This window comes from Apodemus sylvaticus, chromosome 8 (genome assembly GCF_947179515.1).
Source record: "Apodemus sylvaticus chromosome 8, mApoSyl1.1, whole genome shotgun sequence".
Taxonomy (NCBI): domain Eukaryota; kingdom Metazoa; phylum Chordata; class Mammalia; order Rodentia; family Muridae; genus Apodemus; species Apodemus sylvaticus.
In genome coordinates, this window is record NC_067479.1 from 66175973 (window position 1) to 66192574 (window position 16602).

The 16602-nt window shown below is 43.1% G+C and overlaps 1 protein-coding gene across 2 annotated transcripts in view; it reads left to right on the top strand.

The window, feature by feature from the left end:
• Positions 1-16602, top strand: part of Sgcg (sarcoglycan gamma) — a 67513-nt gene that overhangs the window by 18731 nt on the left and 32180 nt on the right. For both annotated transcript variants that reach the window (XM_052191264.1, XM_052191263.1), the window contains exon 2: positions 11622-11819. In XM_052191264.1, the coding sequence (XP_052047224.1) occupies positions 11625-11819 (195 nt within the window). In that variant the 5' untranslated portion in view covers positions 11622-11624. The remainder of the gene's footprint in view (positions 1-11621; positions 11820-16602) is intronic.

The following is a 16602-nucleotide window of genomic DNA, read 5'->3' on the forward strand; positions in this document are numbered from 1 at the left end:
GTGATGATTGGAAAATATTAGATACTTTTAAAGGAATGAAGAAAGGCCAGAGAAAGACCAATTGGACTGGTTTAGATTCACCCTCAGGATGAAGCCAGTCTGGGTTCCAAGGAACTACAAGAGCTGGGCACTGGTGGCGCACGCCTTTAATTCCAGCACTTGGGAGGCAGAGGCAGGCGAATTTATGAGTTCGAGGCCACCCTGGTCTACAAAGTGAGTTCCAGGACAGCCAGGGCTATACAGAGAAACCCTGTCTCAAAAAGAAAAAAAAAAGCCTATTTTCTCTTTGCCTCTTTTCTTGGAAACATCTAGATACAAGGGAGTTCACTTTGAGAATTTTAAAACTAGTGGTTCAAGTGGGGTTAATTTAGTGGATTCCAGAATGGTTTGAGTTTTTCTTTCAAAGCCAATGGGAAAGTATTTTCTCAGACTGGTTACATTTATGATTCTGAAGATGGTCAAGTCCAAGTTCCCAAGTGATCTTGACAAAGATGGCAGTTAAGTGCCTAAAATAATACCTTGCCATCTTGTCCTATAAAATGGCACTTCCTGTGGCTTGATATATGGTTCTCTGATACAGTGCTTGCCTAGCATGTGTGAAGTCCTGGGTTCACAAATAAGTAGGTGATGGTAGTGAATGAAAAAAAGGAAGAAAGAAAAAGGAAAAGAAAGGGTGTGACTGCTTCTAGGCATGGTGGAAGAGAATGTTCACTGTGGAGAAAAGGGAGAGCACAGCCAGGGGCAGACACATCTGGGAGAGTCCAGAGTGGTCATGACCCTGAACCGTGTGGAAGAAGTGCAGGGGAGAGAAGGAAACCAGGTGCGTCAACTAGGAGGCCAAAGGCACAAAAGGGGCAGGTAACCAAAGTGTCCTGATTCTATAGGGTAGAGCTTTTAGGGAAAGGGTAGCCCAGGCCCTGGGCTGGAGAGTTCAGGGTAGGGCGTGGGTGTGGCAGTCATACCCTGTAATCGGTAGGGACTGAGGGATGCTGGGAGAACCTGGCAGGTAGGTCTGATTTGATATTTTTAAATAGACACCTCAGCCTTTTGTCTTAGGTTTGAAACTTGGATGGATGGATGGATGGATGGATAGATAGAAGACAGATAAATGATATATAGACATAGAGGGACACCTGACCTTCAGATCATTAAGCTAAACTCCTTACAAAGTACAGAATATTCCCATACAGTCTTTCCAAGAAAATTCTCATCACATGACAAAATTAAAAAGGCAACAGTAGGGGAAGAAACGACAAATGTGGGACCAGAGAACTATGGGGCCTTGCCTCTGGCCAGAGCAGGATACAGCTACACAGATGCTGGCTCAGTGAACAGAAAGGGTGGAAGATGGGGGATGGGAGGTGGGTGTGAGTAAAGTCCTGAGTGAATGTGTATTGTCTGGTAAAGGCCCAGCCAGGTCAAGGTCCCGGATGCCTTAGATCTATGGGAGATGTCGAGACCCTTCCAGGGCTAGGCCCAGAGTGATGGCGAAGCTTCATTTTGTGCGGGTGTTGACACTTAGTGAAGAAAATAACCATCGTAGCTTCCTGTGCCTGCTCCCGACTGTTCCCGTTGAGATTAGCTACGCCTGACTCCTTTTCAGCTGTGTATTAACAACTCCTTGTTTATCTGGATGTTATAGCCCCATCTCACTGTTCAGCTGGATGCAATAACCGGGTCCCTGTTCAAATGTATACAGCAAACACCCTGGGCTTCTGGGTCTTCTCCATCAGACTACCCAGTCCCAGCTTTTATGTGTCCATGTGTCTGTCCTTTCTTCATTCCCTCATCACCTCAAATCAGGGTTCTGGGACCCAAGCTGTGTAAGAACAAGGCAGTAGTTAGTCAGTGAGCTTATGAAGCACGCCAGACTACTCTCTTCTCCATAAAAACATCTAGGTCAGCTGGCCTGAAGGCTGACTAGTATAAACAGACATATGTGCAGGCAAAACACAAATACACTTAAAAAATAAATTAACAACTTCAGTAAATTGGCATTGGAAAGTCTTTTCTTTTGATTAACACATTGTACATAGTTACTGGGTAGGTTATAATACTTTAATATGTCTATACATTAAATCAGGGCAATTAAAATATCCATTATCTTTGTAATGACACACTCTTTTGTAGTGATAACATTCCAAATTTTAGCTTGTGAACTTTCAGAGGGTAAAGAATCTTCTTAGGATCATTGCTGTTTTGATTGTGAAGATTCTGTGATTTTGGTTAGCTGGGGCTGAAGAATCAGCTGTGATTAACAAGATACCAGAACCACTAAAGCAAAACCTTTGCATTACTGGCACTATTGATGCTGGTTAGCTGGAGCTAAGAAATTAGTGGTGATTAAGAAGAGACCAGCATTATTGAAGTGACATCTTCTGGGAAGAGGTTTCTGAGAGCACAACGAGGCTGTGTTCCAGAGATAGCCAAGGTTGTAACTTGTGCTGTAGCAGGACTTGGTAATGTGTAAGAGTCACGCGGGTGGTACTGGTTTTGAAGGCTTGAAGGGATCATGAAGAGCAGCTGAGGCTCGGCACTGAGAGAGACCATGGAAGGCCTTTGGTGAAGGTCCAGCTTCAGTTGCAATTGAAGGCCCAGGACTGAAGGGGTCATGCAAAGAAGTTGAGGCTTGGCACCATGAATAGAGCCTATGAGAGGCTATTGGTGAAGCCTAATTACAGTAGAAGTCAGCAGTGTTTTAGAGATGCCAGTACCACGAATGACCACCAAGAACAGCAGCAGCAGTGGAGTACAGGCATCTGGAGCCTAGAAGACAAAGTGTGTGTTACAAAGGGCAGAGCTGGAGAGGTGACCCAAGCCCTTGGAGGAATCCAAGAGATCATGAGTGGATCCCAGACATTGGACAGTTGGAGTTTGATTTTGCTTTTGATTGTGACTGCGACCTGATATTTTTCCCTCTTGAAGGAAGAAAGCATTTTAGTGGAGCCCACAGTTAAGAGACTTTCAATTGTAAAAACACTTTGAATTTTAAAAAAGATTGGATATTTTTTAAAGTGATTTGAATTTTAAGAATTCACAAAGTCTGTGGGACTTTTAAAGTTATTTAGATCTTGGGGATGAATAAGAAAGTACGGGTTGAGGCTTAACAGTGATGTTTTTGTGTGTCAAGTTGACAAGGGGTCAATTGTACTGGCTGGTTTTGTGTCAACTTGACACAGGCTGGAGTTATCACAGAGAAAGGAGCTTCAGTTGAGGAAGTGCCTCCATGAGATCCAGCTGTGGGGCATTTTCTTAATTAGTGATCAAGGGGGGAGGGCCCATTGTGTGTGGTGCTATCCCTGGGCTGGTAGTCCTGGGTTCTATAAGAAAGCAAGCTGAGCAAGCCAGGGGAAGCAAGCCAGTAAGGAACATCCCTCCATGGCCTCTGCATCAGCTCCTGCTTCCTGACCTGCTTGAGTTCCAGTCCTGACTTCCTTTGGTGAGGAACAGCAATGTGGAAAGTGTAAATTGAATAAACCCTTTCCTCCACAACTTGCTTCTTGGCCATGATGTTTGTGCAGGAATAGAAACCCTGACTAAGAAAAAAAACCCTTGGTCATCTAGCATGCATTCACAAAAGAACCACGAAAGTGCTGAGTCTTTCAGCCACCAGGACTCCCAAAATAACACAGAGAGGAAGACAGACGGTGCCCAGTCACCTGACACAGGAGAGTTAAGTGCCCTCCACAACAACTTAGACAAAACCAACCAAACAGTAGGCATTCACTATCACATGACAGAAGGAAGCACTAAGCTGTAGACTCCCACTATTGCCTGATGCAGAAGTGCTGTGTTTAAGTCCTCAGCAGTTGTTCACGGCAGTTTGTCACTAGCTGCTACATCCATTTACCACGCCCCCGTCTGATGTGTGTGCAGTAAGTTGATGGCTGACCCTTGCTATAACCTATGCTAGGAATGGGAGCCAAGTTGGTATCCAGTAGCACTGGTTGTGTTTAGGGTCAGGAGGCCGCATGCCCCTGTTTCCATCACAGCCGTTCAACACACGCACTCTGCAGTGACTTCAGTGCTGTTCTTATCTGTGGCTGTGCTGTGCCATTGCTACCAGCTTAGCCTCTTGGTGCCGATGGCGCCCAAGCTCTGCGTGCTGCTTATATAATAAAAGTTTCAGGTCTGAGTGTGCTGAATAAGACGGGAGACGCAGAGAGAGGCAGGGAAATTGAACTGCTTACTTTGTAACCATACCACTGTGTTTTAGAATGAGCCAGTAGCTGAAGTGAACAACGCCAGAACAAGCGCGTTCTAAGCTGAAGCTGGTAGGGCAGTCAGTTAGGTCTCTCGCTCTTCCATTCTGGCCCTTCTAAAGAGACTTCTGCTTGTGTTTGCCAGGGGCTGAGTGCTGGGTTCTGCTGGTTTGGTATACTACTCAAGGAACAAACCTGGCTTTTTATTTTAAAAGTCAATACCACTATAAAAAGGCAAGAAGAGTTGTGTGACTGTTTACTGTGGGTGTTTGTGAGCATACAAGGTTTCCTGTCCCACTTGTGTGCATGTATAGCAAGATCCTGCTTTTATAATTAGACTGCTTGGATAGAGTCCGGAGATTACTCAGCAGCCTTGCTGTATTTAGGTGTACCAGGCAGAGTGACTAATGTAACAATGGAACAGAGATATCTCTATAACTATTTGGTCATTGAAATATGGTCATGAATTTGGGACAATGATGAAAATAAATTCATATTATTTATTTCACTATGAAAAAGGACTATATACATACATGTGTGTGTGTGTGTGTATGTGTGCGTGCGTGCATGTATATGCATATTTATGGCTCAGTCCTACAAATCTACGCAGGGGATGGATTGGCAGCTGCCCCTAGACAGGAGTCACGCTTGGGGTACATAGTCACACTTCAGCCTTGTCTGGATAGAGAAATAGGGTCAGGGAGAAGTGACAGATACCCTTAGACAAGCTCACAGACTAACTTCACACCTGCCATTCTCCTGCCCCAGCTACCACTGTCTGCTTCTATGCTGTTTTTTAAGATCTACCTTCCAATATAAATTTTATTTCCAGCTTAACCTAGTTTGTCGTCTGTGGTGGTCTGAATGGGAATGGCCTGCGTGGCTCATATAATTATTGAATGATCTACAGTTGCTGAACCATTTGAGAAGGATCAGAAGGTGTGGCCCTGTTGGAAGAGGTGGGCTCTGAGGCTTTTAAAGCCCACACCATTACTAACATGACTCCTTCTCTACCTAGCGGTGTTGTCTCAAGTTGTGAGCTCTCAGTTACTGCCTCAGTGCCATGGCTACCCGACTGCTGCCATGTTCCCAGCCATCTTGGTCAAGGACTCTAATCTTCTAAAACTGGAGACAAGAACTGAAGCAGGAGGTGTGGAGACGTTCTGGTTATTGGCTTGCTTTCCAGCCTCAGGTTCAGCTTATTTCTGCCTAGTGGTGGCCTGCCCACAGTGAGCTAAGCTTTCTCCCATCAATCATTAGTCAAGAAATGCCCCCACAGACTTTCCTACAGGGCAATCTGATGAAGCATTTTCTCAATTGAGTTTCCTTATTCCCAGATGTCAAGTTGTGTCAAATTGATTAAAAAAACAAAGACAGACAGACAAATGGTGGGACATATGGACGGTGCCACAAGAGGAACTGGCACAGAACTGGCAAGGTAAAGCATGTTCAAACCCTGGAAATCTCAAAACTTGAGACCAGCAGGAGTGGAACATTCTCCCTGTTTCCATGCCTGCCTCAGAGCACAGAACCCGGAGGACCCCCCCCCCCAACCAGGTGGTCACAGGTAGTCAGTCACATAGCACAGCACCTAGATTTTTCCCCATGTAAATGAGTCATGTCAATAGCCTTAGCCTTCAACCAATGACTTTTTCCTTCCCTGGATATTCTCACGCATCCTCAAAGCTCTATAACCTTGGTCTACCCCCAAAGTGTATGCATTCAAACCCACCTCGAATAAAGAAATATACCACAAGCTAAGATCATCTCAAAGAGGTGCCTCATTAAAGAGCATCAGAGAAAGCCTTCATCTAAAAGAGCTGTAACACTAAGATTCTTGGAGAAGGCCTTCTCCCTCCCCCACACCCCCAGCATTCACTGGACCAGAATCCTACCTTTTCCAGACTCCACTTAATGCTTTCAGCCTTAATGTGCAGTGGTGTCTGGACACTCTGAGAGGGGGAAAGGGGAAGACTTGGAACCACTGACAGCACCCGGTGATACGGTACCAAGTATCAGGCATAGGCCTGGGGGATTGACAGAAGACACAAACTCCGGTCATTCAGTAAGGAGAATGCTGAAGCTTTAGTGAGGGACCAGCAATTTATACTTGAGTCCAGGTGAAAAACAACAGGAAAAAATAATCTTAGCCATAGGTCAGGCACCTGGCAAGTCCCTACCACATCCGGCGGGGAAAACAGAAATCAAGCTTAGCCGCAGGATGTTCTGCTCTTAGGAAACCTGTGCAAACTGCTCAGCTGAGGGCATTGAACTAAGCTCATGATGTCCACAACAACATTCGTGGACTCTGATTCCCCTTCTAGCCTGTCTGACTCTCAGGAGGGAAGAGGTGGGCTACAGATCTCACCTGTTCAGTGGACTTCACCCTGTCCTCTCCAAGCTGATGCACAGGCAGCATTTAGACATTCTGGGAGGAGAGACAGAACCAGGAACCACAACAAACAACAAACCCTTACCTGCTGTGGTGGTTTGAATAAAAATGGCGTCTATAGGTCCATCACCAGTGGCACTATGAGGAGGTGGACTTGTTGGAGGAAGTGTGTCACTAGGGGGTAGGCTTTGAGGGCTCAGATGCTCAAGCCAGGCCAGTGGCTCATGGTCTCTTCCTCCTGTCTGCAAATACAGATGTAGAACTCTCAGCTCCTTCCCCAGCACCATGTCTGCCTGCACGCCACCTTGCTTCCTGCCATGAAGATAATGGACTGAATCTTTGACCCTGTGAACCATCCAATTAAATGCTTTCCTTTAAAAGAGTTGTTGTGGTTATGGTGTCTCTTCACAGCAGTAGAAACAATGACTAATATAAAAGTTGGTACCAGGGACTGGAGCATTGCTCTGATAGGCCTGGCTGTGCTTTAGATGAATGTGGACACTGGGACTTTGGACTAGAGAAGCAGTTGAATGCTTTAAGTGTGGCTTAATGGGTGATCCTAGTAGGAACATGTGTGACTGTGGGGCTGAGGGTGATTTGAACTGTGGGGGCCAAACTCAAGAGTTTTCCAAGGAGAAAAATATTAGTACATGGCCAAGAGGCTGTTCTTGTGATATTTGTGCAAAGAAGGTAGCTGCTTTTTGCCTTTGTCCAAAAGTCTGCTTTGAGATTGAATTGAAGAATTTGGGATTAATTTCATTGGTAGAGGAAATCTCAAAAACAGCCTAGTATTGACTCTGTTATGTGGTTCTTAGTGGTTACCTTATGCAGATCTATAATGAGAAGGAGCAAACTGAGGAAGGAAAAGTAGAAAATGCATACTCTGAGGAGAAAAGTGACATCAGGAAGTAGAATGGAGCTAAATCCTGTGTTCAAGGAGATAAACAGATTAAAGAAAAACCTGATGCTAAGTGGAATAAAGAGATCGGTGACCTCAGGGCAAGATCAAACCCAGGTAAGCTTTCAATCTGTGAAAAGGAATTAAAGAAAAGCTTAAACCTGAGTGCGGGGGCTTACACCATTAATCCCAGCACTCTGTAGACAGAGACAGGCAGATCTCTGAGTTCAAGACCAGCTGGGTCACAGAGTGAGTTCCAGGACAGTCAAACTTAGGCAGTGAAGGGATCCATCAAACCCAGAAAGCTGGTGAAGATGTAATCCGATGAGGAGGCCATGCTCCAGCCCCAGCAAGCAGCAGAGCTTGGCAGTTTTGACCACATGGTTCTGGCTTTAGAGTCAAAGAGAGATGGAAGGGGCTATGGAATCTCCTTCTGCAGCTAAGGAAAGCTGTTGGGCTCAGGCATGTGTCATCAGAGTTCCTGTATGGAGGCCCAGGGAGGACATCATGTGAAATGGTGCAGGTAAAGCCCAGATTATACCTTGGAGACGCCAAAATGTTGGAGATACCTGGGATACCTGCTGAGGAGATCTGCTGCTGACAGGGAGAGGAACCAGCCCAAGAGAAAGTGTGTTGCAGTCAACAAAGCTGAAAGTACTTAGGAGTCTAAAGAGTACTTTGACATCAGACATGGAAATACAGAGATTTGAATTTGTCTAGCTTGTTTTTGGTCTTGCTTTGGTCCAGTATTTCCTTACCATGTTCCCTTTCCTTGCTTTTGGAATGTTAATTTATAACCTATGCAATTATATGTTGGAGACATGTGATCTGCTTTTTCATTTTGATTTTTTTTAACAGGGGATTACAGTTAAGAGATTGCATGAGTTTCAAGAGACTTTGTACTTTTCCAGGTCAAGGCAAAGTAGTCAAGGAACAAGCAAGGCATAAACAAAGGTCCCATGTTATCAAGGGATTTATCAAGATGATCAAGATCTTGGGTCTACTTCCTTGTTCTAGCCCAAAGTAAAATTCTTGACAATATCTTAGAAGCAGCACCAAGAGCTCTCCACAGTTGAGAGAAAAATATGTCTACATTTCCCCCTTATGAAAGTTTGGTGTTTTGGTTTTTTTGTTTGCTTGTTTGAAAGACTGTCCATGTATCTCAGTCTTACCTTGAACTCAGGTCACTACTATCTGAGGGGCTAGATGATAGAACTGTAAGTCTATATCCCCACACCTGGTTTCTTTCAAGATTTTCTGTGCCATTTCCCCCTTTTTTATTAATTATTTTTATATACTCCATATTTTATTCTGCACCCTACCAACCCCAAGATTACTAATTCCTTTGGAGCATGACTCTTATGTTAGTCATTTTGGTTGCCTAGCTTCTGAAAGTGTCTTGTCTTGAGCAGACAAGTAAGGGCTGGTTGAAATACAGAATGTCATTGCTTAGCCTATATTTAGCAAGACAGAATGGGCAATACACTCAATTATTTCCGTATATAACAAGAATCAAATATGAGGCTGGAGTGATAGCTCAGTGGTTAAGAGCATTTGCTGCTCTTCCAGAGAATCCTGGTTTAATTCTAAGCACACACAAGCATCTGTAACCCCAGCTCTAGAGCATCTAGCGCCCTCTTCTGGCCTCCATGGGCACCGAGTGCACGTGGTCCACAGGCATACATGCAGGCAAGACCCAGATACACATACAATAAGTAATTTCTTAAAAATGCATCAAAGAATGTATAAGATAGAATATTTACCTGCAAGACTGTTTTGCTTAAATAGCAAATAGAGAGCTATGAACTTAAAAATGTAGGACATCTAATGTTTATGTAAAAACACTAGTGATTTATATCTAATGTTCAAGTTATAAAAGTACTGATTTTAGGGCAGGGCAGTGGTGGCCCATGCCTTTAATCTCAGCACTTGGGAGCCAGAGGCAGGCAGATCTCTGTGAGTTTGAGGCCATCCTGGTCTACAGAGTAAGTTCCAGGACAGCTAATCCTATACAAAAAACAAAACAAAACAAAAAAACCCCACCAAACCCTGTCTTGAAAAATCAAACCAACCAACCAAAACAAAACAAAACAAAATAAAACAAAAAACAAAAAGAAAAACAAAAAATGAAAAAAAAATCCCCAAAACCTGATATTAATATTTGAGCCATGCATTTAAAGTCAATAATAGTTAGGTATAACATCGACACACTTTGCAGGTAACAGGGACTATACTTTTTAATGCTAACATAAATTATTTACAATTAGTCTATAAAGTTAAATTTTGTTCAATATATACATATTAAACTCTGAATTATTTTCACATCATTGACTTTGAGTATGAATTCCAGAATATTCACTCCCTTTGTTACTGTTGCACAAGGTTATAAAGAGATCACAGGGTGCTCTGCGTTTTCGTCAGCATGATCTCTTGCCAACATGAGTTCCACAGCCCTGGGGAACTGGCCTTCTGCCCAGTGGTGCTCTTTATCTGAACTTCTGGGGTCCTTTTTCACAAGCATTTGGTGTCAGTACAAACAACAAAACCAGCTCTTTAACAAAACTATTTATACTGTATGTTACCTGGTCATTCAAATCACCCTTCACTGGAGAAAGGTCTTTTCTTTCTTTTTCTCTTCTTTTCTGTTTTTGTTTTTTAAGGAGAAACAAACATTTTTTTTAAAAAAAGGTTTATTTATTTATTTATTTATTTATTTATTTATTTATTTATTTATTTATTATGTATTTTATGAGTACTTTGTCTGCACTTACATCTATACACCAGAAGAGGGCATCAGCCCGTTGTGAGCTGCCATGTGGGCGTTGGGAATTGAACTCAGAGCAGTGAGTGCTGCTAATCACTGTCTCCAGCCCCTGAGGAAAGGCCTTTTTAATACGACACGGCTGACATCAGCAGGTAACAAGTTAGGCAAAAGCATTAAAGAGGCAATTATAAAACTTGGCATTAATAATAAGAATGGGGCACAGCGGTTCATGGCTGTGAAGCAGCACTCAGGAGGCAGAGGCCAGAGGATTGCCAAGAATTTGAAGCCAACCAGGGACAGAGTGAGTTCTAGGCCACAGAGTGAGTCTTGTCTCAAAAAACAAAACAAAACCATAAATAAGTAGTACAACTGGTGCAAATTTAACAACGGGCATGCTTAACAGCCAATGGAAATGGTTCAGGTAAATGCATCTCAAATGAGGAAGAAGCAGGAAGTGTCTCCAAGCTCCTGAAGGGTGGTGTGTAGCACATGGGTTGGACGCAGGAAGTGGGCCTATGCCATCACTTATATGGGAGATACAGGTTGCAAAGGTGAGGGTGACCAGGGAAGGCCCACGGTCCTCTTTCCAGGAGGGCCTGTGAGTGCAGTGATCCTGAGGAGCCTCCTCAGGACACAGCTCACCACCTATGCACACTCACCAGGAAAGCATCTCCTCATGCTCAGAAAAGGAGACCCAGAACCCTCATGCATCTTACTGTTCTGTTCAGGTAAAAATGGGTGTAGTGGGCATCTTGTAAAAAATATTTTATAATTTTGAATAATTTAGTTGAGAGAAGACATAATTTAACTATTCAGAATCAAACTGAGTAATTAGGTTAAAAAATATATGGTTGCCGGTTTGATTTTTTCTTCCTATTTGATAACTTGACTTCAAGGTTGATGCTTCAATGTCAAGTTCAGCTCAGCAGAATTTTGAAAGCCATAGACTTTGTGTGTGTGTGCACATGCATGTATGTGAAATTGATTAAAATCTGAAAATATATCCACTGGATTTTAAGTGAATTGGTCACATCCAACTTATTTAGAGTGACAAATTAAATATTTTCTTGTGGTTGAAACAGTATGACATGTTTTAACGTAATAATGCCTCTGTCTCTGTCTCTGTCTCTCTGTCTCTGTCTCTCTCTCATTTCTTCTTCCTTTGAGATAGAGACTTATGCAGCTGACCTTGACTTCACTGTGAAACCACGGGTTCCCTTGAACTCCAGCTTTCCTCCCCTCCCCCTCTGGAGCTCTGGGATCACAGGTGTACACGCCATACCTGGCTTCTGGCCTGGAGTAAAATTGTTTTCTAGACTCATGATATATCAGTACTGACAACAAAGTTCTCTGCTCCCTCCCTAGACGATGGTGCGAGAACAGTACACCACGGTCACCGAGGGCACTCATGTAGAGAGACCCGAGAACCAGCACATCTACAAGATCGGCATTTACGGATGGAGGAAGCGCTGCCTGTACCTGTTCGTTCTCCTCCTGCTCAGCATCCTCGTTGTGAATCTCGCTCTCACTATCTGGATTCTGAAAGTGATGTGGTTTTCTCCAGTGAGTATTGCTTTCTCTGACCCATTGTAAATTATATTGTATTGATTTTTTCTAATTTATTGCATTGTATTTTCCGTTAGTTATCATCTCTATTGGGTAGGAAAATTCTAATCTTGAATTTGTGGTTGATTCTGTCAAGATGTCTTAGTGGTCCTTTAGAGATTACAATCTATAGAACTGGGTTTTCCTCATGTCATTGGTCCTATAGTTAGCGTTTGTGTGTCTGCTCTCTTCTAAATTAAATCACTCTATTAAGATACCTGAGGCAAGTATTTATTTGTTTTTAAAGAAGAGGACTTTTGTTTGTTTTTCATTTAGTTTTTATTTAATTTTCCTTTATTCTTGATAATGTATACATTAAGTAGGTATACACTAAAATATGATATTTACCCCTACCCCCTCCTACACTTCTCTCCATATCTCTGTAACAGATCTGACTACCAATTTCATGTCGTTATTTTTATAACTCAGTAAATCCAATCAGTGCTGCCCATAAGTGCAGGGGTGTGGGGCCATCCACTGGAGCGTGGGACATCTACCTACCAGTGGCCACACCCTCTAAGAAGAGTGGTTCTTCTTCAGCAGTTAACCGCTGACTAGCTCCACAGTAAGGCTTGTGGCCCAGAGATCTTCTACCTATCTATGCCAGAATTTGGGCTGGCTTGATCTTGTGCAGAGAAGCACAGCTACGGTGAGTTCCGGAGTGCACCCGGTACGCCATGTCCAGGATTTTACCCTGAGCTCCTCCCGGTCCTCCTTCCAGGCTTCGTGCCTCCTGCCCGCTGATGTACCCTGAGCCTTTGGGGCAGGGAGTTTATAGAGATGTCGTCCCTTTTAGAGCTGATAGCTTAATCTGAAGAGGCTTGTTTGTTCCGCTCATGATTTTGGAGGTTTAAGGACTTAGGTTCAGCTCTGAGGGCGACTGTAGGATGTCTGGCGGGAGCGTGAGGATGCACGTGGCAGGAAGAATCCAATCAGCAGACCGTAAGCCAGACTGGGTGGGGCCCAGCTGGGGATTTATCACAACCCTCCCATGAGAGCTAACTAGGACCCTCCAGAAAAATATCTCTGACTCTCTCAGGTGCAAGTTGCCATTGACCCAAGGGCCTTCCATGGGGACTTACCTCTCAAAAGTCCAGAGAGCTGCCACCCCAGTGACCAAGCTGCCAACACAGGAGCCTTTGGAGCAGTGGCTCTCAACCTTCCTAATGCTCAACTCTTTAGTACAGTTCCTCACGCTGTGGTGACCCCCAACCATAACATTATTTTTGTTGCTACTTCATAATAGTAATTTTACCACTGTAATGAATCATAATGTAAATATCTGACATTTCCAATGGTTTTAGGTAACTCCTGTGAAAGGGTCATTTGACCCACATGGGGTTTCGACGCACAGGTTGAGAACCGCTGCTTTGGAGGACACACTTAAATCATTGTTTCAACACTGTTTGGGTGCACACAAGTGTGTGAGCAAAGACTTTGAGATTCACAACAGATTTAGTAAATAAAGTACCAGCAGTCTTATTAAAGAATTTATTCTGTTCTAAATATTCCCATATGTTAACAATAATTGCACAACCTAATTTGCAAGAAAGAGAGAGAAAAGGAGAGGAGAGCCTGGGCCTAGCATGGACTTTTCAAAACCTTATAGCCCACACCCAGTGACATACTTCCACCAACAAGGCCACACCTTCTAAACCTAATGATTTCGAATAGTGCCCCGAGCATTCAAATATATGAGCCTTTGGCGGGCATTCTTATTCAAGCCGTCACCCAATCTAAGGATTTGTATCCACATAGAACCCAAAGGAGCTAAGTTAGTCTTGACAAAATGACCTAATTTAGAAGTATCACTCACAATCACTGCTACAGAAAAAAGTTACAAAGCTAAGCAATAAAGTATTACAGTGATAAATCAGACCTGTTAGAACCATAGGACAGAATGCAGACCCCAGCAATGAATCAATGGAGGTGTGAGTGGGGTGCCCCGTGGTGAAGGAAGGGTGGCCCCTTCAACAGCAATTCAGGGAAACATGAATTCACAAGAATAAAAAGTATCTATGCCTTACATTACACACAGAGAAATCAGCACACATTAAAGACTCAATATTAAGGCCTGAAATGATCATACACCTAGGAAAAGAATTAATATATATATATATTTTCAATGATTCCTTGCGTATGATCCTGAAAATATTTTAAAAATCAGTAGGAGACAAATAGGATGATATCACTTTTAAAACTTCTGAATAGTAAAGAGAAAATCAACAGAGTAGAAGACAATCTGCAGCCTGGACTAAATATTTGCAAATCATATATGTGATAAAGGGTTAAAGTCTAAAATATATAAGTACTTCTGGCAACTCTATAGCAGAAATATTAATAAACCAATTGGGAAAATGGGCACAGGACTTGATGGATAATTCTCCAAGGAAGCCAAAAATGACTTATAGATAGATGAAAAGTTGCTCAATATCACTAGTCAGAAAAATGCCAATCAAAACCAGAGTAAGAGAGTACTTCACACCTATCAGGGTGGCGATTGTTCTGTTACAAAACAAAGAAGAATTTTGTTCAGATTTTTAAAAAAAGAACAATTTTTAGCAAGAAAATGGGGAAATCTGAACCTGATCCATTACTGGTGGCTCTACACAATGGCGTAGCCACTATGGCAAGCATTTGACAGCCCACTAAGAGTTAAAAACGCAACTGACACGTGACCCAGCAGTCTTGTTCTGGGTCTTTTCCAAACGAATGGAATTGGGTTTATCTATTATTATTATTATTATTATATCCATATATAAGCCAATGTCCCTTCTTTATTAGGGTGATTGTCTAATAATGTCCCAGCATCATTTGGGTGGGCTCCCCTACCTATGCCCAGTAATTCTCTATTGCAGGCTTTCTTGGATCCTGCTTGAGGTTTAATTAAGACACAAAGACATCTGCTGGCACAGCAACCAACAACTGAAATACAGGGACACACCTCCATACAATGTAGGGGTGTAGGTCACCCAACAAGTCACTTTATTAAATTCTGCTTTCTTAAGTTCCTCATTTACTCATCTCTTTGTTTTGCTCTCTAGGATTATTTTGTGTTCCTTGAGTTGTCTGTACATATTCACGATCCTCCTATGGAGCTCTTTGTCTGGAAGTTCTTCCAGGTTATCCTCATTGGGTGGGATTAGTTAATTTTGAAGGAGGTGCATTATCTTTGATTTTCCCATTTTTCGTGGGATTAGTTAATTTTGAAGGAGGTGCATTATCTTGGATTTTCCCATTTTTTCTCCTGTGCTGGGACTTGAACCTCTGTTGGATGGGTAGAAGTCTGGGTGGAAAAGGAGGCGGTGACAGCCTGAGGCTTGCTTGCTTGTCAGAATCTGGAGCTAGGGTAACTACAGAGGTATGAGTCAGGGTCCCAGGACAGGGGGCTCACTTGTCTATACCAGGGACTAGGAGCTACACGGTGGCAGAAGTTTGGGCTGGGGCTCAAGGTCTAGGGCTCCCTTGCTGGTCAGTGCCAGACACCGAGACAACAGCAGTTTTTGTTGAACATTCAGGGTCTAGATACCACTTACTAATCCGAGCTTGGAGCTAGGAGTGGGGGGAAACTTGGGCTGAGTAGCTAGGGTCTGGAGACCCCTTACCTGTTGGTGCCAGGAGCTTAGTAGACACTGGGAGTTTGGGCTTCAATGATCCCTTTTGAATCTATGTGTGCCAAGGAAGTATTGTGATCATAGAAGCTTGGATAAGAAATGATAAATAATAGTGCATTCACCATTTGCAAAGAACTGTAAAAGTTTGATCATGTACCAGCTAGTGCAGCAGTCTCGATCTGTGGATTGAAATGCCTTTGGGGGTCAAACAACCTTTCAAAGAGGTCACCTAAGACCATCTGAAAACACAGATATTTATATTTATATTATGATTCATGACAATAGCAAAATTACAGTTGTGAAGTAGCAATAGACTTCAAAAGGATAGTCATTCATTCTAGGAACTGACCATAAAACCCTCCGAAGTCATCAGTCCCAGGAACTAGGTCATAATTCCAGGAACAAGGTCATAAAAATCTCCCATCCAAAGAACAGCCTGGAAGTAACCACAGGATGGAGAAATATCTGATTTCAGAAAAGGCCATCTGTGCTTGACAGCCTTAGATGGTTTGGGTATCTTATCCTATAGTTAAATGCTCACAACACAGGCAGAAAGGCAGCCTACTGACCACTTGGACACAAGCCAATCAGAAACCGACCCCTGTAACATCCCTGGCACGCACCAATAAAGCTTTAGATTACCTAACTCTAGCTAAAATTCCCCTAGTTCCCTACAAAAAGGCCTGTGTGCCTTTGTCTGGGGTTGTTTGCTATTTTTGTAAGTGGTTAATCTCTGCTTCTTGCTTTTGTGAAATAAACACACTCTTGGCAATTGCATTTGTGAGTGGTGGTCGCCATGTGGTGCTTTCTGACTTAACACATCACACCTGGAGATCTTTCTAGGATGGTGATGTGGGCCAATAATCCCAATGTTGCAAGTCTGGAGAGTCAAGAATTCAAGATAAGCCAGAGCGACAGATTGAGACTACTTAAAAAAAAATCCATTATACCAAGACAAACTCAAAGGGAAATCAGGAGAAAGACAGCTTAGTTAGTGATTAAACTATTGCAGTCATAAAGCACTGTGACCGAAAGCATCTTAGGGAGGAAAGAATTTGATTCATCTTATAGCTCTCAGGTCACACTGCATCACTGAGGGAAGTCAGGGCAGGAACCCGAGGCAGGAA